This window comes from Phaseolus vulgaris, chromosome 5 (assembly GCF_000499845.2).
Source record: "Phaseolus vulgaris cultivar G19833 chromosome 5, P. vulgaris v2.0, whole genome shotgun sequence".
Taxonomy (NCBI): Eukaryota; Viridiplantae; Streptophyta; class Magnoliopsida; order Fabales; family Fabaceae; genus Phaseolus; species Phaseolus vulgaris.
Genome location: NC_023755.2, coordinates 13,448,662 through 13,470,784, shown reverse-complemented (window position 1 = coordinate 13,470,784; position 22,123 = coordinate 13,448,662). Strand labels below are relative to the sequence as shown.

The 22,123-nt window shown below is 32.4% G+C and overlaps 2 protein-coding genes across 2 annotated transcripts; one reads left to right on the top strand and one right to left on the bottom strand.

Annotated features, from left to right (window-relative positions):
- The first annotated feature begins 8,934 nt into the window (after window positions 1-8,934).
- LOC137835191 (protein CUP-SHAPED COTYLEDON 2-like) lies at window positions 8,935-11,589 on the top strand. Its single transcript, XM_068643577.1, has 3 exons — window positions 8,935-9,647; window positions 9,777-10,060; window positions 10,682-11,589. The coding sequence occupies exons 1-3, from the start codon at window positions 9,464-9,466 to the stop codon at window positions 11,270-11,272; spliced, it is 1,059 nt and encodes a 352-aa protein (XP_068499678.1). The 5' UTR covers window positions 8,935-9,463; the 3' UTR covers window positions 11,273-11,589.
- Window positions 11,590-19,995: 8,406 nt separating this feature from the next.
- Window positions 19,996-21,331, bottom strand: LOC137834439 (uncharacterized). Its single transcript, XM_068642493.1, has 4 exons — window positions 20,822-21,331; window positions 20,502-20,737; window positions 20,258-20,425; window positions 19,996-20,179 (listed from the first exon to the last, which is right to left on the bottom strand). Exons 1-4 carry the CDS (start codon window positions 21,293-21,295, stop codon window positions 20,071-20,073), a joined length of 987 nt encoding a protein of 328 aa, XP_068498594.1. The 5' UTR covers window positions 21,296-21,331; the 3' UTR covers window positions 19,996-20,070.
- Window positions 21,332-22,123: the final 792 nt, after the last annotated feature.

The following is a 22,123-nucleotide window of genomic DNA, read 5'->3' as shown; positions in this document are numbered from 1 at the left end:
AAGTATGATTAAAATTTATAATAATTATATTAAAAAATATCAATTATATATTTTTTAATTGGATGAATAAATTAAATATTAAAAAAATTAAAATTTAATTTAGAGATGAAAAATTAAAAATTAAAAATGATGTGTAAAAAAGTTATACAGATAAGGTTGAAACCACGAAAGTTTGAAATAATTGTGAGGAAATTTGTTTTCTGTAGTTATGAGCGTGTAACAAAGTGAGAGTATTGAAAAATATTAAATTAAGAGAGGAGAATGAAAAGATTATATTCAGCAAACTAAGAAAAATAATAGTGCAAATCTTATTCACTAAGCTGTGTTTTATTTCCATCATTCAAAATTAAATGCAATTTAAATTTATTTTACCCAAATTAAGAATTACAATAATTATTTTACTTATTCAAAATACTAAAATAATTTTACTGAAGTAACTTTACCTGTAATAAATGTTTTTTTAAACACAAACCGTGATATAAGTTATTTTTTGAGAATAAATTAGGAGTAATAAAATTAGTGTTTCGTTAAAAATTGAGAACGTTAATCAATTTTTAAATTTGTAAAGATTAAAACTGTAATTATTTTATAAGAGAATGAGAAGAAATAAAAATAAACTTAACAAGCATTCTAGTAAATTATAAAAAAATTATTTCAACTTAGATTAAAATAAATAAAATATTTTAAAATAAAGTAATAAATTAAAATAATGATTTTCCTTTAATACTCTACAAACTTCAATATAATAATTGGTTTATATTTTGTGATAAATATCATTTATAAAATTTGAAACTTAACAGAAATGATGATGAAATTTAGAAAGCAAATTATAATATAATCTAATTATATTGTGTGCAATTATTATTTCAATAATAGATTTTAAATGAATGAAAAAACAAAGGTTGTTGAAATTATGTTAGATAGAGATTGAGAAGAGTTGGAGGAGTAAAGATTGATCTAGACTAAGTTGGATTTGGCAAGTAAAACTAATTTTATGTAAGTTTTAGTTCTTTTCTTCCTCTCTTTTCGAGTGGATATGCTAAAGAGAGATGTTGTTTATGTAAGGTTGATATTTTAAAAGCTTATGTAGATTGATTGAGTTGTTGGAAGACTGTAAAAAGATTATTGAACAAAAACACACTTTAATCCAATTAAGCGGGCTAGTATTATATCATTATAGTGTGATGAATATTCTATGTATAGTATGTGATAATGTTCTACTTTGAGATTAGGAATTTAATCTATCAAATATGATTTTCATTCAATTATAAACCATTAAGAACAAGTTGAATAAGTCAAATAAGAAATAGCATACAATTAAAAGAAATTAAAGCCCATTAAAATGAAGAAGAAATTAAATTCATGTAATAGAAAAAAAAAACAATTCAATTGAAAGAAATTATTAGAAATCCATGAAATATGATTTGTACACTCAATTTTGGCATAAGAATAATAAAAGTCACGTAACAATTCAAAAATAATAAAAAAATACAAAAAATAAAAACAAATAACTTTTTTCAAAGAGAAAAATAAGTGCAAAAGAAAATCACCACATAAATTTGTAAAACCTAAGATAAGATTCATAAAAGAATTGTGCTGACCTCTAAGAACTCACAAAAGCAGTAAGAATTTCTCTTCAATCTTCCTTTCATTCTTAGACATATCAATTCGGCTCAACCCACAAGGTTTGACCTTGATCCACATGGATCGGGGCTAAAAAAGCCTAACATAAGAAAAATCCCATAAAGCCAAAATAATAACAAAAGTTCTATTGGTCAGGGTCAACTCACAGGACATAAGCCAAGTTAGGTCGGACTTAGTCTAGGTTGGTCGTTATTGTTTCCACAACCAAGAAAATGATAGAATAGATAAGGTCAGTTGATCCTAAGTCTTCTTCCAACGAATTCAATAGTAAATCCTGTCAATCAATGTTCAAAACTTATCTATGATCAGTAAAATGGAGGTTGAAATTGTCTAGCAAAAAATGTAAAAGGCAAGATAAATTGTTATTGAAAATAGGTTGATTCTCAAATTCTTCCATCATTTGATCCTTCGTTCGTTAACATAAGATAATCATTCTTTCAATTCTCACACACATTTGAATTTAATCAAAGGAGTGTCAATCAAATTTATCAGAATCTTATCAGTAGACCAAATGCCTACTCACATATTCAGTACATCACTCGTCTCTAAGGCGGTTACTTGTGAAATGTTTATCTTCTAGTTTTTGAATTAATAAAAAAAAGATTGATCAGAATTAAGTAAACTAACCAAAAACTCCAATTTAAAAAAAGAACTGAATTCTCAATAAGAATTCAAACACAATTCCTTAACAGAAATCAAAATTCAAAACGATTAGACCATCTAACATAATCTGCTACAAAAAATTTAAGAATAAAAATTTATTAAACAATAACCTTAGTATTTATTATGAAATTACAAGAGAATCAATCCAAAAGATTTTAGTTTTCTATTATGAGTAAAAAAAAAGATTACAAAGAAAAGAATAAGGAACTAAGAAAATGCTAGTGATCTATTTTACAAACTTATCCCAGAGTGGGGCTCGATTCGATTCCACCATTTATCTTGAAGCTTGTTTTTTTTTATAGGTTTCTTTGTTTCAAAGGATCTTGAAATTATACTAAATATTGTTTATAATTTTTCATGTTTCAATTTTCTACTTTTCAGATTTTTTGGATTGTGTTTCCCAATTGTCGTGACTTTGTTTTTTCTTAATTTTTTCGATGTTTTACTTTCATTTCTATTTCTAAATTATTGCAGATTTTATTATCTAATTCTTCTACTAAGATTTTGTTCCCGCTTTGATTTAAAGGATTAATTTGGAATTTGATTTATCAAGCCCACTCATATAAATAGACGCTCCTTTTAGACTCGTGCATCAACACAATAGACGTTTCCTTAGACCCTCTATCTAAGATATTCACATCAGACTCTTTTTAAACATTCGTCTTCATTACACTTGAAATTGTTGAGTTGTTTTCTTTAGATGAGTCGCTGGAATGTCTATTCCATGTAACCACTAAATTGTCTAGGGAGACCGTCTACTCTAACTAAACATACAAGATTAGCATAAATAATAATTATAGATAAAATAAACCAATTAGATGAATAGATAAAATAGTGAATATATTCATAATTTCAATCCAAGAAAGCTATGATTAAAGCTTCTAAGTATGAGTAAAATTATGTTCATCAATCAAGCTAAAACAGGTCTAAGTCATGTTGGCAAAAGTCGGGTTGGACCCTTGTTGGCCAAGTCGGGTCACATTTAGATTAGGTCGAGTCAGGATAGCTAGGTTTGCCAAAGTGGGTTCAGGTTAATATAGGGAAGGTTGGATTAGGCCTAATTTAAGTAGGTTGGGTTGGGGTTGGCTTAGGTTAGATTAGGTCCAATTTGAGTCAATGTTTATTGTGTCCACGTCACATTGAGTTGAGTCGAGCTCATTTATGGTCAAGTTGAGTCAGGTCCATGTTGGACCGAGTCAAGTCAGATGCACGTCAGGCCAAGTCGAGTTGGACCCACGTAGAGTTGAGTTGAGTTGAGTCAAGCCCACATTAGGTTGTGTCAAGTTGGATCCATATAAGGTTGAGTTTATTTTGGCCCACGTCGAGTAGAGTCCAGTTAAACCCACGTTGGGTCGAGTTGAGTGGGGCGTACATCATGCCTTGTCAAGTTGAGTCTCTGTCGAGTCGAGTCAAGTCATGCCCACCTAGGACTAATTTGAGTTGGACCTATGTTAAGTCAAGTCGAATTAGACCCACATTGGACTGAGTCAAGTTTGTTACTTGTTAGGTCAAGTCAAGTTGAACCCACATTGAGCCAAGTTAATTAGAGCTTACCTCGAACTAGGTTGACTTAGGTCTGTCTTGGGTTGAGTAAAGTCGGGCTCAGGTTGGGTTGATTTGGGTTGGGCTTAGATTGATTTGAGTCAAGTCAAGTCAAGTCGGGTCTTTATTAATCGAGTAGGATCCATGTTGAGTTGAGTCGTATTAGGCTCATATCAAATCGAGTCATGTTAGAATTTCATTGAATAGGAAAATTTGTCATTGGTCTTCATTGAATATAATCAATGGATCAATTATCAAGATTCATTGGATATGGTTTCTCAATAATTAAGAAGAGATTCCCAACAATATGGAAATCAATAATCCATAAATCAATGCTTCAACATTCACATGGTAAAAAGAAATAAGAAAATTTATATAAGGTTTGAAATATTTTTATTAACAAAAATAAAAAGAAAAATCAATAAACCAAAATAGTAAGAAAAATCTAAACATTTTTCTTATTCGCTTAATGAAAGAGTCAACATGATTTTAACTTAACCATGTATAAAAACTATAAGCTAAAATCTCTTTATTATTAGTTTATAAATATACGTATGAAATTCTATAATCTATATAATACGTTTATGGCATTAGTAATTTTAAATTATGATCTATTTTAACTATATTTGTTATTTGGTTGTTTGATATTTTGGAATTTTTATATAATTCTGAAATTTTTGTATTATGGATTATTTTATTTATTAAACTTATTTTGAATTGAGTTGTACACCAACGTTGAATTTCGTATTGACTTTGATGATTGCATGACTATAATTGATTTTGGTAGAGTTTTGTTTATAGTTAACTATGTTGACACATTGGGACTTCAATAAATATAGTCAAAATTGGTGGAGACATGATAAGAGAATTTATGTTGTTCATAATGTGAAAACAACTACGGAACTAAATATAAGTCAAATAATAAATTATAAATGATTACAGCGTGTTACAAGTGTGGATGATGAAATGATATTTTTTTACAGAACCGAACCATCAATATAATTTTTTTTTTTCACTTTATTTTTTAAAATTAAAAAAATATTTCAGTGTGTACCTAACATAGTAAGTGATTTAATTGTGGATATTTAAAAAATAGTTAAATGAAAAGTGAGGTATTAAAGTCGAGAAAAAGAAAAGAAAAGGATAGCAATGTTAGAAGGACGAAAAACGTCATCAAACTTTGTAAGTATTATGTTGAAACTTTTTTGTCATCAGTTAACCTTTTCATGTCTCGCATTATGTATTATGCTGAAACTTTATATTTAAAGTACGATTTACTTTCTACAGTACTTCTTCAAACTGGGATTGTATAATACTGTAGATACGTATTAATTAAAACATAATATAGATCCGTTATTACTTTAGGTGTTTTAAATTTGTATTTTTCTAAAGTACAATTTCATTTTCTACAGTACATGTTGGGAAGGGACTGTACTCTTTTCAAATAATTAATACTTCGGTGTTTTAGGTTTTTAACCTTTTAAATAACCTTTTGAATTTTTTTTTTCATCTTTCAAATATAATAAAATATTGTAAATAGAAAAATTGTTTTAAGAAAATAAAAATTATTTTATTTTGTTCCGAACGATTCTCAAATTGGACCTTGAAACAGTGTTTTGTGTGTAGTAGTAGAGAGAGAGTGAGTGAGTGTGAAGAACCAACAAACGACAAGTTGGTGCTGCTACGCCGTACACGGTAGCTAAGTTGCAGCCACCCAATCAATATATCAAACGGCGCAAAATGGCCCCAAACCATTACCAATCTAACAATTCGAACAACTACTAAATTGATTATTGAATTATTTGTAAAATATCTTTATTGAAAAACAACAATAGGAAAAGCTTTAGTTTGATTAATGATATAAAAAATATCGTGACGGTCTAAGATATTAAATTTTAATTATTACTCACATTTTGTAACATCTACTATAGATATTAAAGTAAAAAGTTATGATTCTTTTACGAGTGATTGAAATGTTATTTTTAAATAAATCAGTACTAATATATATATATATATATATATATATATATATATATATATATATATATAGTTCTACTAAAAGCTAGATCTCTAATTGTTGCAGGTTTCCTTTTTATAGAAACTTTAGCATCAATAAATTCGATTAACTAAATGAATAAAGGGGTTAAAAAAATAAAAGTAAAAAAATTAAAAAAAATTATGACACCACGCACCCTTCTGACGCCATAGCCGGAGGGCGGCGGGGATGACCTAAGCTTTGTCGTCACGCGCGATCTGCGATCTCTCTCGGGTCACGCGCCGTGTTGTCTTTTTTCAACCTTTTTATTTTTGTTATTGTGTTCCGTTCTTTTTGAAAAAAATAAAGAATTAGAATACAGCAACATGAACAGTAACAGATGAGGGAAAATTACGAGACACCCTTTTTCACCTTACCTTTTTGATTTTTACCTAAAAAAAGTCAACCGCCACCGTTTGTCTATATCTGAAGCAGACAGAACCCGGTTTCACTGCGTTGGACTTGGACCGGGCGGTTCAGTCCATGTCCATCAAAATCAATATCAATCACAAACAAGGAGTGTGTCTCCATCTGCAATGAGTTTCTGTGTTGTCTTGCCACCTTTCACTGTCAATTTTTTTATCTCTGAAGTTTTTAATTTTCCACCACCCATGTTTATTAAATTAAAATGTTTAGAGCTTTAAATAGACGCATATGTAAAAGAATAGATTTTGGGTTTCTGGGATGGGTGGTGTGGACCCGGATCCGGTTCTAATTTCGAAGGTAACAGGAGAGGGACTTAACATGAGGAACCGTATGTTGCAAGCCATAAAGGTTGCATCTCGGGAGGTAGGTGAGTTCTGAGAGTAAATTGTGGGGGAATTTCATGCTTTTTTGGGAACTACTATTAGAAAGTTTCTTCATTGTTAGAAGAAAAGAAGAGAAGGTGGGTTTTTCATTTTGCTATTGGTGTTGTATTTTTTTAATAATAGTTAAAAAGATGTTAAAAAGGGTTGGTTGTAACTTTGGGAAATTGGGTAGTGCAGAAATGGGCCAATGATGGAAATGGAGAGAGAGAGAGAGATAAGGGGTGGGTGGGTGGGAGAGAAAGACCTCAGCATGCAGATTGAAGAGATGATTTGATTTGATGTAAAGCCTGTGAAGTTGGGGCTGTGCTCTCAAAATCCGAGCATGATGTGTCAAACTCCCATGGCATCAATCTCTCACACACCCCACCCACCTAGCATCACCTTCCCCTTGTTGCTTGATAGTGATGGATTGGATTGGATGGATGGATGGGATGGCTGGGTGGAGTCATTCATGTTTTCAATTAATCAATTCCTCAATTCAAAATCACACGGTTTAAGGGTACTAATTAGCCCCATGATTAGTACGAGAAGAGGTTACAAAATGTGGAAACATGAAACACGAAAACATAACATGTATGTCTCACTTTGCTCCCACATAGTTTTTTTTCTTTGTTGTGCTAATGTTAGTTGAAGAAGAAAAAAGGCGTCTCAAAAAGTGAGACATTATATCCAATGTCTTGGGTGATAGGCCCCTGTGGGTGTAAAATCAATGAATCAATCTTCAGCTGTTTATGCCCTTGCTTTCTGCTTCACTTTTTCCTCTCTCAGTTGCACAATACTCAGTTTCAGTAACATTTGTTTTGTTCTGTGAATGGTCATCTGGTCACCAAATGTGTTATGGTATTAAAAGCAGTTGCCTTGACATGTCATGATATTGATACCCTCTTGTGATTAGATTGTATACATAACAGTAATAATTCTCTAGTTTTGGTTGTATTCACACTTGTACAAGAGTTTCTCTGTTCTCAGCATTTTGTTTCTTTTTCTCTTTTCTATTTTTGACATATCATGTAAAATTGATGGCTATTGAAAATTATGTGTACTCTGAGAAAAAGAAGGTATTTTATTATCTCTCCCAGCACATAAAAATTCTGCTAGTAGCTATGATTATGATAGAACAGTTAAATGTATCAATCAACCATTGATATGTCATGCAAATTCTGCTAACTATCATGGTAATTCAGAGTTACTGGCCTTTCTCTTTTCGAATATGAATCTCCAACCCACATGGTTCTAGATTTTTACAGTGAAATTTTTGAATTTTTCACCAAAGGAAAAAAGTTTGATCAGAAAAAGCTGAGAGGAAAGAAAATAACTTTTTTTAACCTAAAAATGATTTTAACAAATACCAATAAAGGTTAGGAGATGGCTATAATATGATGGAAAACGAGGTAGGAAAATCCCATGACACCCCTACGGCTAAAAGGAAAAGAAATGGCTGTGTATAGTATTAGTTCTTTTGCTTGCTTTATAGTTTTCTTAAAAAAAAGAGAGAGGAGATTCATTTATTGGTGTTGTATATGTCACTAATTGTAAAGCAGCATCACCAAATATATCTCCCCACCTCCTAATATTGTAATATTGTGTGGTAAAATAATCTTGGGACCAGAAGTACATTGCAAAATTATTATCAGAGAGGGGATTTCGTGAAAGCATAACTAAAATAATGGAATTCTCCTGTGAGTTGTTAGAAACCAAATGCAATAACGCTGTCTGTACCTTGAGTTTTTGTTGTATTTTTGTGTTTTAGCTGTGTCTTGTTTAAGGGATCCTCAGGGCTGAGAAGAGAAGACAGTAAATTAGGCTTGAACAAAAATAATAAGCACCATAGAAGACAAGAATAAATTTTAATAGAGTTGTTGAGATTGAGAGTGGGGAAGCAAAAGACTAGCAAGTAATACATAAATAAAAAGTGGGGAAGTTGGCGTGTAATAAACATGGTTGGTGTTTCTGATTATACAATTTTTGTCCTGCGCTGACAGACAAGATATGAAACAGCTTTATCGATACATATACATGGTGAAAAATCTCGCATTCTATTTTCCTATTCTTTTTTCTGTTTAAAAACCTTTTCTTTTCCTTTCTTTTCTTATTTTCCCTCATCCCTATCTCTATTCTTTTTTCTGTTTCAATGTTTTCCCTTTTTTTTTTTCCTTTTCTTTTTTTTCTTGCTACTTGCATTATCTCTCATCAAACCACTTTCTGTTCCCTTTCTTACAATTTCTTCACTGACAAAGGAATACCTGCACATTTCCTCACGCACGCACGCATACTCAATCGCCACCACTCCCTCGTACATCACCCTCTCTCTCCCTTCCTCTTTCTATTTCTCTCTCTAGCTATGTGGATCATGATGAGGACCCTGTCAGAGAGTAGAGAGAGCTATCAGAAGAGGATAGTGCAGAGAAAACACAGATTTTTCCAGCCATATCATACCTTATTATTTCACCTTTTTCTCTCTGCCACCCGATTCATCAAATCCCCATGAGACCACCCCTTATAATCCACCCTCTCATCTCCAATCCCAAACCAAAAAACCTCAACCTCCAAAGTGAAAAATAAAGTAACAACCCCAAAGCCCAAGCCAAGTTATAAATCCCTCTTTCACTATTTTGCTTCTGTTGTTCCCCTTCCCCATGCCATCACTCTCATTTCCTATATATAATCAAAGCCATGAAGTGTTAGCATCCAAGATTCTCTTCTTCTGATTCCATTAATTTCTCTCTCACTTTTCACCTCTTTTGCAAGTGTTCCTTCTTCCTTTTCTCTAATGGACTCCTCCTACCACCACTTGGACCACACTGAAGCTCACCTGCCACCTGGCTTTAGGTTCCACCCCACTGACGAGGAGCTCATAACGTACTACCTTCTCAAAAAGGTTTTAGACAGCACCTTCACTGGTAGAGCCATAGCTGAAGTAGACCTGAACAAGAGTGAACCATGGGAGCTCCCAGGTAGACGCTTAACAACTGTCTTCTTTTTTCTTTCTCTTTCATTGAGTTATTACTTGTTACTCACTTAGCACTTTCCATACAAAGAGGTTGATGATTTTATCTAACTTTGTGGTTGCTTGTTGCTGGCAGAGAAAGCTAAAATGGGTGAGAAAGAGTGGTACTTCTTCAGCTTACGTGACAGGAAGTACCCAACTGGGTTACGAACCAATAGGGCTACTGAAGCTGGTTACTGGAAAGCCACTGGGAAAGATAGAGAGATTTACAGCTCCAAGACCTCTTCTTTGGTCGGGATGAAGAAAACCTTGGTTTTCTACCGTGGTCGAGCTCCCAAGGGGGAGAAAAGTAACTGGGTCATGCATGAGTATCGCCTTGAAGGCAAATTTGCTTACCACTACCTTTCTCGCAACTCCAAGGTCATTATTACTTTATTTAATTAATTCTTCTATCTACTATCTTCTATTTTGTGTTATTACACTCAAAGCATTGAAGAGTGTGTACTTTTTACCCATGATGAGCCGCATTTTCACTCTCCAAATTTGCAGTGAAATGACTTTAGTTAGGTGGAATCTGGGTTTCCTTTTAGCCTTCCACAAGTAGGTTCCATTTACCAATGTTGTGATGAGTTTTCCCTTTCAATTGCTTCCTTGTTTTGGTTCTCGATTAAGATTTTGTTCCTCTTACCTTTCTTATTCTCGCTCAATCTCCTCTCAACAAATGTTTTTTTCACTTTTGACCATCAGTTAGTACCCTAAGGTTCATTTAAATGTTTGTCAAATTGCCTTCTGTCAACACATGGTTGCATGAGCACCACAATCCAAAGCTAATTAATTAAAACGTGGTTATATCCGGGATCCGTATTCCATTTCTGCAAATGGTTTACAAGATTTCACAGGAACAGCTTTTTTTCCACACGGCTATTTTCCCAACGACAATTTAAGATTTTGTCATGATTTATTTGCAGTTATGCAACGTGCATTAATGCATATTGTTATTGTTGGTGTTGTACTAACACGAACCATTGTGATTTAATGAAGGATGAGTGGGTCATATCGCGCGTGTTCCAAAAGAGCAACACATCCAACGGCGGCTCCGCCATGTCTGCTTCAAGTGGCTCCAAGAAAACAAGAATGAATACCACCAACAGCTCTCTCTGCCCAGAACCAAGTTCACCCTCTTCAGTTTACCTTCCGCCTCTTCTAGACTCTTCACCGTACGCCAACACAACCACCGCGGTCAACTTCACTGGCCGTAACAACTGTTCCTATGACAGCACCACCAAAAAGGAGCACGTGTCCTGTTTCTCCACAATCGCTGCAGCCACCGCTGCTGTTGTCTCCCCAAACAACTTCACCAATGCAAGCTTCGACCTTCCACCATCTCAGTCTCTTGGAACGGATCCCTTCGCTAGGTTTCAGAGAAACGTTGGCGTATCTGCCTTCCCAAGTTTGAGGTCACTGCAAGACAACCTCCAGTTACCGTTCTTTTTTCCTCCAGCAGCACAGCCCTTCTCCGTCAGTGGCACCGGTGATCTCCTCTGGCCGATGCCGGAGGAGCAAAGGCTGGTTGATGCGGCATCCAACGTTCCACTGGGGGTGTCGGAGCTTGATTGTATGTGGGGATACTAGCTGATCTTTTGTTGACTTTCCAAAGCGTTGACAAGCAAGAAGAGACTTTGATAATCACACTTCGTTATGAGTTATGTTTTTTAACCATTTAAGTTATGTTTCATTATGAGCTTGTATGGCTTGAACTAGGACTATGACATTCTGTGTGTGTGTTTTGTTTTGTGTTTACTAGGGCTATTTGATGTAAGGGTAGTTTGGGTATTATGTGGTAGTGTTGTGTTGTGGTATGGTCCACTTTTGGATTTATGTTCTTGGAAGTGTTTGCAATATCTGACGTGTTGATCGTGAGAGTAAATGCATGTTATTAAAGGGTTTCAGATCGTGTGGGGTTTGATTTTGATCTTTGGACCATTACAGGATTTGTGTCTCTGGAAATCTTTGCGCTTTCTGTGTTTGAGCTATCATCTATGGACCGTTATAGAATTACAAATGTTTGCGTTTCTGACGTGTGGGTCTTCTAACTAAATGCATAATATTTAAGGAGCATCAGCGCAGGATCTTGTTTGCTAGTGCTAGATACGTTTGCAACCTTGTACCACTAATAGATTTTAGATCTCCACAGATTTTAATATTACAACAATCTTCCTTTCAACTTATAAAAGTCGTAGACATACATAAAAACAATAATATCATTCTAATATTTATGTAGTGTTATTATGAGGTGCAAAAATAAATGGAATATCCAGACTTAGATTCTTCAACAAAACACTTGTGTTCCTTAATTGAGATTTCTTGTGACCAATACCCGAGATGATGTCACATGAAATAGATGATGTCATCTTTTTACAATATAAACTGTCTATTATATGAATTATTATCTTCAATAATTAAAGGTAGTGCAAGATTTACATTCATATTATGGCCTTGATGTGTGGCATTTCACAGGTAACAACAATTCTTGTGGTTTCTGGTCCATTTTATGCGACTAAATGTTGTACAATACAGAAGACCTAACACTCACCTACAACTATGTACAGTGTCATACAAACATCAAACTTTTTGGAACATAGAACCTCATTTATTCAGAGGATCGAATGATTGGTTTAATTACATGTAGATGGAAAAATTGCATTTACACGAACAAACTAAGCACTTATTCAATATTTTCATTAAAAGCAATGCATTGAAACTGTGTATAGGTTAAAGATGATTGGGGACCTCGAAATCCTGCAAAAAACATGTACCCCACCCTCAATAATTTAACATCAGTGCTGCATAATCACTGTTGTTAATAGCTCAATCGACCATCCATTGTTGATAACCAATAATTTGGTAGCTATCACGTACCAATTCGAAACAGTTTTATTCATCCCAACATGCACTTACCATGTTCTTGACTCATATTGCACTTCACCACGTTCTTCAGATATGTATCATCATAATATTTATAATACAGTAGTAACTTGTTTCTTAACTACATTTAATGAGGAACATACTTTGGTGTACTATAATAGCTTGTAAATTATGATTGTGTCTCGAAGTCCTCTACTTATATATACAACATTTTTCTTTATAGTATTGCTTCTTCTAAATGAAACTAATATCGAATGTTGTTAAGTTCGAATTAAATGTTTTCTGCACGTGTTTCATCATGTTCCCATCATTCATCAATATAATAAATGTATGATGTAATTTCAATCGAATTTGCTTCACAATATACGGTGGTTTGTGATTTAATAATAATAATGATAATGTATAACTTTTAATATTTTATATACGTGAAAAAATCATTATTTTTATATTATTCATTATAAATAATTATAGGATAATCATTTTTTATTAATTAATAGCGTAAAAATATTTACGGTGAGAAAGTATAAAATGGACGAGAAAATAAATTAATCTGAGTACGCATAAAAATTAAATGTACCTTCAACAAACCAACTTGCACATTATCTATACGGTACATCGACAGTTTTATTAGTCCTACAAATGGCCACCCATTTCTTAAAAAACTGTATATACACATTTACCTTTTTGTGCTAAAAGTTAAAGTTATTAATATTATAATAATAATAATAATAATAATAATAATAATAATAATAATAATAATAATAATAATAATAATAATAATAATAAACTTAGATATGTTTTTTTTATCTCTAATAATCGTTTAAATTTTATGTTAGTCCTTAATAATTATTTTATTTTTAATTTCTTTACATAACACTATGAACAGTAAAATAAAGTGATTTATAGAGTTTTTAGACAAAAAAAAAAAACAAAATATAAATTTTATTAGGGATGAAAAAAGTTAATAAAAATATTGAGGAACAATAAAATTTGAAATTTATCAAGGACAAAATATGCTTGTAAGTCTATATAGTATAATAAAGTATAAAAGACAAAACATTGTTCACCTATTTAGTTACCTTTCATCCAAAACCTAATTAGTCTTCACTCTTCTATGTTTCAATTTTAGTTATTGAAAATAAGTGATTTTAATTTTGTTTCCGATAAAAGTTCCAGCAAAGCAATTTCATGCAACGGCTCCATTTTGAGATTTAATAAGAAACACGATAAGAGTCTGAATTGAAAATAGTTTGTTTAACTAAGAGAATGTTAAGTATTTCATAAATCTAAGACCTCGTGTACGTTGTTTGTGAAGTTGATGCAATACTTTTTCCGTTAAAGAAACGTGCGTTGTGTATGGTGAAGACGAGACAGTAGCAGAGGTTGCTATGGCTGGGTGTTGGATTTGCATATGTGCCAACAACTCTTTGATGTGCAATGATGAACCGACATGGATGAGTATTTTTAACGTAAGTTTCGGAACGAAAACTAAGAGCAAGTTTGAGTTAACGGAATAAAACTTCATATATGGTGGACCTTTTTCAGAAGTTACCACCACCACCACCTTTTATTTATGACCCTCGTATTTACTTTCACATACATATGACTCCAACAAATTTTTACATTGTTGTTTTAATACGCAAAGACTGTGCATGTTCAGGGAATAAAAACTGAGTAGAGAATTAAGTAAAATGTGAAGAATAATTATTTGTACTAAGATGAAACTGGTTGAATATGGTTGAAGTTAAAAATATTGTGTACTGTTAGTGATTAGCATGGGTGATGAAGGAGAAAAGTTTAGGTTGTGTTTGCTTCATTTAATGGGTAGTTGAAGAGGGTGAGGTAAACAGTGTATTGGTTCATTTTCACGTGGAGGTTCTGGTGTGAGTCCAGTTTTGGACTTGGTGAGTGAGAAAGTCACTACTGAGCATAGCCTATAGCTACACACTTCCTACTTATGGGAGGGACAAATTTATTGCACCTTCTGTTAACATTGTAACCCTTTTTCTTGTTAATTTTATTTATTTATTTATTTCTGCAATCTTCAACCTTTTCACCATCCATTCAAACTTTACCCTGGCCCCCTCCTCTGTGAAGATTGTAACAGCTAAATTATTGCAAGTGTGGGTGAAGCAGATGGTGCCTGCCAGCCATAGCATGAAAATGGAAAGCTGCATAAAAAGGCACATTGAAAAAATGGGCGTGTGGCATCACCATGGCAAAACAATGCTTCGGAACAATTACAGTACTCAGATCAGGTTCTAAAAGGACTCAAAACTTACCAGGATTAATCAGATCAATTTTTCTTTTAATTAAAACTGCACATTACCAATTACAGTACTGTTAGGAATTACCATAATTACATATTTTTTATATATTATTCTATGGTTTCTAGTACTTTACAAATGATTTGATTTATAACATCATCACATATTAAAATGCTTAGTACGTCATAATTCTACTTAAAAATACTTAACTGGATCTGGTAGACGCCAAGTAGAGAATTGCAATAATGGATCAGACTCCTGTTTAAGAATTTTAAGCCTAACATAAATTTTAAGAAATATATTAAATAAATTATTTATTCTCATATCAGTTTTTTTTAATCTGTTTTACCTGTAAAATTATACTATATTTTTTTACTTTTAGATACTATATATTGGAAATTTTCTATCATTAAATATCTCATTTTTCATGAATATTATTTTTGCATCATTATCTTCTATATATCTTAATTTAATTTTCTATTTATTTTTTCTTGAATGAAATTATAACTATTTTCTTTACATTGCTGATCTATAAATATTTTTTCGATTACTTTTTTCATTAACTGAAGTTATTTTTATATCTCTTTTACAAACAATAATAAATTCAACAAGAGTATTACATTTAATTTAATTTATTTAATTTTCAACATATCATTTTTCTTTAATTTAAAATCAAATTCATACTTTTCATTTGAATTAATTTATATTACTGTAAATAAAATAAAACAGTACGATATTTTTTTAAAACAATAAAGCTAACAAAGTACAAATTTGTTTGTTAGTGTTTAAATAAAAAAATATTAAAAGAAATTATCCTAAAATACTTTTAACATAAGAAATTATCGAGTAATTCGAGATCAGAAAATTTCATACTCCTAATCAAAGTTGCATAATACATGTTCAAATTTATAATTTACATAAAAAAATATTTAAATGAACTTACACTGATGTAGAATTGTCTCTTAAAATTTTCTATCACTATTTTGACAATGATATTTGTTTTATCTATTGAAATTTATGAGAAATTATAAAATTTATAATTTAAAAAAATAAAAAAATCTCAGCAGATATTTTGGTAAGAAAATGTATTATAGAGTTTTCACTGTGATTCCTTTTGTCCCACTTATTCGTGTATTAAAATAGTCCAAAATAAAACATGTATTTACTATAACATTTTGTACTTTAGATCACGTTCAGATGACTAAAACATGAACGATTTTTAAGAATAGGCTAAAAAAAAGTAAAGTTTATTTACATTTGAAGTAAAATGTACATAATTTTGTACTTTAAATCACGGTGAGATGACTAAAACATGAATAAGCAGCGGTTTTTAAGAGTGGGCCTAAAAAAAGTAAATTTGATTTAGTTTTGAATTAAAATATACACATTGAATTTGTTTTTACCTTGAAGCAGTGGATTGATGGTTAGCTTTGAAGTGAGGAAGTGGGTTCTTATTTGGCAACAAGGAATCAAACATGGTTCTGAGTTTGTATCCATTGGTGCAGAGGCAGTAACAAGACTCATGATGATGGCTATGTACTTATAGGGTTAGCGAAGGGAATGGGGTGGTGTGATTGGGTAGAAGGATGATGATGATAATGATGGTGATGATGAAATTGGACTTTGAGGTACATTAAGGTTGAAATGGGGTATGTGATGGTGTGCATGATTGGGGTAGCAATAATGAGTATTATGGGTTTGTGTTTGTGTTTGTGTTCGTGATCATGATCATGCATCAATCAGTTATGGACAAAGAAAGTGTTACGCCAGCTGCGTGTGCATGGAAATGGCATGGCACGCGGTGTACCCTACTACTCAACTCTTACATTCTGTATATAATATTGTTTTGGTTTTGGACTTTATCATGATTATTTGAGGCTCATAATCTCACTGCTTTCTGAAGTTTTGGTCTCAACCTTGCGATGGCTCTGAAACATAAGGCAAAGAATAAGATGCATCTGCTAAAGGCCAAACGCCAAAAGCTTGGGTTTGGAACTTATACAAACACAACGGAATCATGACCTTCAAAACTGAGGTGGTTTTGTACTTGGTACTTTCTCTCAGTTCCATTTTTTTATTCTTATGTTCTTTGTCTTTCTTCCCTCTCCTTATCCTCTCATATTACTTTCTGCTTTTCCCCTCTATTGTTGTACCAATGCTTCACCCTCTTTTTCATTCTCCCCCACACCTTTTTATCCTTTCTCTTCAACTATGGAATAGTGTTTGTTTATATAATATTAGGAAGGAATTGCTAATTAGGTTTTACTTTTATTTTTCTGCTTTTGAAATTGTTATCAAAACTTTTCACAAATCAACTCTTTTTTTCAAACTTTTAATATGTTCAATCTTAAGTCCAATCATTCCAAATTCTATCACTCAATACAATAATCATTTCTCTGATATCAATCATCTATCAACCGGGCTAGAACAATTTACGATGGAATTTTGAAACACTTCATTCAAAAAACTAAAGCATCTTTTATAAATAAACTCGTAATAAAAATTATTAATCTTAGTCATATATTTTGTGCTAATAATCCCTTTTCCATTTTCTTCCATCCCAATGGTATAGATAGAAACATAATTAATTAATAGTGTATTTAAAGGTTAAAATAACAATTTTTTTTGGAATTTTTTTTCTTATAAGCAACTATAACGGGACGAAGGAAGATTTTTTTTTAATATTCTTAGAAAACTATCACTATGTTATCTATCCAATAAAGATTTCATACAAATTTTTTAAAACTAAAAAAAAATTAAACAATCAATAGGGGTATTTAAGGGATACCCCAACCACCTTCCAGTTCTTCCAGTGCCATAAAATCAAGGCTAGACTATTCAGTAGGTCTAAAGTGTCATCAATATATATATATATATATATATATATATATATATATATATATATATCACTACAAGAAAATCATTAAATAGAAATAAATTTTATTGCTAAAAAATAATTAGTTGCTATAATGACTAAATTAGAGACCATTTTAAAGACTAAAAACAATATTGTACTGGTGCAGAAGGGCAAAACGAATGCGGCTATTGTACTGGTGCGACTATATAGCCACATTTGATGAGCGCGCATTCTTAAATCGAAGATATAAGAAGGCGACTATAGCCACTTTTGTAAATCCAATTTCTAAGTGCGGCTATTTCTGGTAGCCGCACTTGTATTTGCTTCTGAATGTTTCAGGGTAATGCATTTACAAGTGCGGCTATGGTAAATAGCCGCCCTTGTAAATAGTGTTTTTTTAGTACAATCTGTTTAGTGTTAATTTCCATATAAATTAACCTGTTCAATTATATATACCCAACCAGACAAATACATAAATTCAGATAATCAAATTATATATATTGATCAAAATGTATTACAAACACTAATAATATATCTTTATCTATCTATCTAATTCCTACACTATTGATCAACTATCCTAGATTTATAAAAATTTAGGAAATATGTGGACCAAGAATGTCTCACATATGTTATGGCTTCCGAAGACATTGGTGTCTGACCAGTGAAGAACTGCATTTCAAAAATATGGTTGACATAAATTAATTTTAAGATACATATATGTTCAAGAATTATAAAAATAATTTAACATATCATTACCTCCTGCCAATCACTTTTAAGGCCTAGTCTTACAATGGTAATCATCCATTGCATAATGTAATAGTCACACTCATAGCTTTATGGTTGTTTATTACACTATAATTCAATAAAAAGTAAAAGTTAGTATATTAATAAACAATGAAAAGAGAAAGAAAAAAATTACAAACCTTTAGTCTTATTCAGTTCAAATTTTGAAATTTTGAATTGGATCGACCTTTTAGGATCTTATATCCACGCCATGAACTAGTTAATACAAAAAATCTCGTTAGTAGATGGTTAATTAGTAACATACAAAGTTAAGTTTATAGTGTACTTACCTATCAATGATATTCTTAAGACTTGTGGATATCTTCTTGTGTAGGGAACAAAACCACACAACAATCTTATCAACCATTGATAAGAAAAGTAACTGCCAATGACCCCTATATATCCATGAAAAGAGTTAGTAAATATTCAAAATATGAAATAGTAATAATTGACGACATATAATTAAACTTACTCATTAATATAAGGGCATCAATAAATTTCTTTTCTTTCTTTTTCCAGGGTGGTAGTGATGTATGATTGGGTCTCATTTGCCTTTGTTCCAATGGGATTAGTATATGCGGGATCTAACACTAGTGCAGATAAGTTAAACAAATGCGGCTATTTTAAATTTACAAATGCGGTCATAGAACCGCATTTGATCAACACGCATTTGTAAATCTGGAATTTACAAATGCGGTCCTATGACCGCATTCATAAATCACATTTACAAATGCGGTCATTTTAGGTAACCGCATTTGTATATTATTCTGAATTAGGGAGTGGGTTTGGGGTTTAGGATTTATGAATGCGGTCTTGGTAAAAACCGCATTCATAAATCACTATTTACAAATGCGGTCATTTACTAAGACCGCATTTGTAAATGCGAATTCACTATTTACAAATGCGGTCTTGGTAAATGACCGCATTTGTAAATAGTGTTTTTTTTTTTTGGTACATCCTGTTTTGTGCAGAAACCATATATTTAAATAACCTGCATAATGATTAAACCCAGCCAGACAAATACAAAAATGTAGTAACCAATTGAAATCATCAAAATGTACATTTACAAGTGATCAAATTACATATAATAAAACCACTAATGTTGTTTACTTATGCTAGAGTTATAAAAATTAATGAAGTATGTGGACCAAGAATCTCTAACATATGAAATGCCTTCCTCACTCATTGGTGTTTCTTCTGTGAATAACTGCATTGCAAAGTTGACATAAATTAGTTTCTAGATATATATATGTTCAAGAATTATAAAAATGATTTAACATATACCTCCTTCCAACCAGTTTTAACACCTAGTCTTATAATGGTAATCATCCATTGCATAATGTAATAGCCACACTCATAGCTTCCTGGTTGTTTATTACACTATATAATTCAATAAAAAGTAATATGTTAGTATATTGATAAACAATGATAATAGAGAAAGAAAAAAATTACAAACCTTTACTCTTATGTAGTTCAAATTATTTGAATTGGATCGACCTTTTAGGATGTTATATCCACGCCATGAACTGGTTAATACAAAAAACCTCGTTAGTAGATGGTTAATTAGTAACATATACAAAGTTAAGTTTATACTATACTTACGTATCAATGATATCCTTAAATTTTGTGGGCATCTTCTTGTGTAGGGAACAGAACCACACAGCAGTCTTATCAACCATTGATAAGACAAGTAACTGCCAATGATGCCTATATGATCATTGAAAAGAGTTAGTAAATATTTAAAACATGAAATAATAATAATTGATGACATATAATTAAACTTACTCATTAATGTAAGGGCATAAATAAATTTGTTTTCCCTCTTTTTCCAGGATGTTAGTGATGTATGCTTGAGTCTCAGTTGAGTTTGGTCCAACGGGATTAGTATATGCAGGATCTACGAATCCATACATATTTTCCTTCCCCTCAGTGATACAGACTCTATGCAAAAACCTACAAGTTTTTAGTTAAAGCATAATCAATAATAATTTAACATAAAGTAAATTGAATAATAGGTAAAGATACTTACATCATAAAAAATTGAATTATACTTATATTGAGCTCCTGGTTCCCAGATATAAATTCTGATAAATCTGTGTTGTAAATCATCAGTGGCAGTTCAGTGTTGATTTGAAAAAATGTATTATCCCACGGAACTGGAAAAGGATCATTGCCAATCTGACTAGCAATGAGACGTAGGGAAGCCATAGGATCGTCAACTGGAACCTCACGCTTCTTTTTCGGAGTTGGTGGCTGAAAAGGTTCCTACAAGATAAACAACATTTGTATTAAATTATATGTAATATATAAATATAAATAAAAAATAATATAATGAAACGAAATTATTACATGAGGTTCGGGCATAGATCGAATGAGCTCTCTGGGCCAGGCAACGAATGTCTGAAATGCATCGGCCACAGTGGTTACCTCATCTGAAGGTAGTGGAACACGAGCATCAGGAAATCGTACTTTTTCAACAGTTACCTTCGCCACATCAGGGGAGAGAGGAACGTTATGTAAGGTGGTGGCGTTTTTATAGACTTTTCCAAGTGCCACCACCCGAGGAAGTTTGCCGCCCACTACCAGTAGCTCACAATCCTCTGTCTGCCCATTGATATCATCCCCTGATGTTGGAGGAGCCGCACAACTCCCCTTTGTGCTCTTGGGAGTGGGACTAACAAGGGGTTCAATCGGCTCAGCACAAACTTGTTGCGATAGAAACTCTTGTCGCATTCGATCATTCTCCTTTTTCATCTCCAGCCACATCAAATCAGTCTCCTTTCTCATCTCCTCCATTATTTCTTCACGTAACTTAGTCTTCATTTGAGTTTCCTTCTTGGAGGAGGAGGATGGCTATCGTTCTGAAACTCCAAAATAAAGTTTAATTCCGACCCCTTGTCCAGCGGCACGAACACGACCAGAGTGTTCAGGTCGTCCAATTGCTTCAACCAGGATATCGTGACGACCTTCAGCAACAAATGTACCGTCGGATTCCAAGGAATCCTGCAAGAGTACACAAAAATCATATTTTCAATCATTAATATAATTAATGCTTTAAAAAAATTGAAAATAACAAAAATAACTTACAAATTTTTCGATTATAACCCCGGATTGCTCGGAACTTGGTGCACCGGACTTTTTAATTCGGGCCCTCTTCCATTTTTCATGGCGAAAAGGTGGTGGAGGAGAAGTGACCCCTGTTTCCACATTCTCAGAATACGTCCCCTGTTGAGATTTCTCCTTTTCCACCATCAGTGTTTGCTCAAGTTTTCTATACCCCGAACGAGACATAACGTGCAGGGTAAGATTTTTCAAAGCTATCTCTTGAGCTTTCTTCCGACGATCCTGTCATAATTGAAATAAACAAACTGAAGTAAATAAGATAAACTTATTAATGTTATATAAACAAAAAAGTTACTTCACTTACCATCCAAGCCTCATTTTCACGGCTTTCTCTAAAAAGACGCCATGTCTCTTCATCAATATGTTGGTACTTTAAACATGGATTTTCGTCTTTAAGGTCGCCAAAAATGTATCTCGATGTTAGTCTTGACTTAAAGGTACGAAATTTAAGTGCGATATTGGATAATATCTTTGATCGAAGCGGTTCCACATCAGGAATGTCAAAGTTTGCCTGCAAAATAACATCAT

Coding starts and splice junctions, on each gene's coding strand:
- LOC137834439 (XM_068642493.1), bottom strand. CDS start 21,295: ATGAAGACTAAGTTACGTGAAGAAATAATGGAGGAGATGAGAAAGGAG. Junction 20,426..20,501: donor ATAATTCAATTTTTTATGAT/GTAAGTATCTTT, acceptor AAAAACTTGTAG/GTTTTTGCATAGAGTCTGTA. Junction 20,180..20,257: donor TTATGCCCTTACATTAATGA/GTAAGTTTAATT, acceptor ATGATCATATAG/GCATCATTGGCAGTTACTTG.
- LOC137835191 (XM_068643577.1), top strand. CDS start 9,464: ATGGACTCCTCCTACCACCACTTGGACCACACTGAAGCTCACCTGCCA. Junction 9,648..9,776: donor TGAACCATGGGAGCTCCCAG/GTAGACGCTTAA, acceptor TGTTGCTGGCAG/AGAAAGCTAAAATGGGTGAG. Junction 10,061..10,681: donor ACCTTTCTCGCAACTCCAAG/GTCATTATTACT, acceptor GATTTAATGAAG/GATGAGTGGGTCATATCGCG.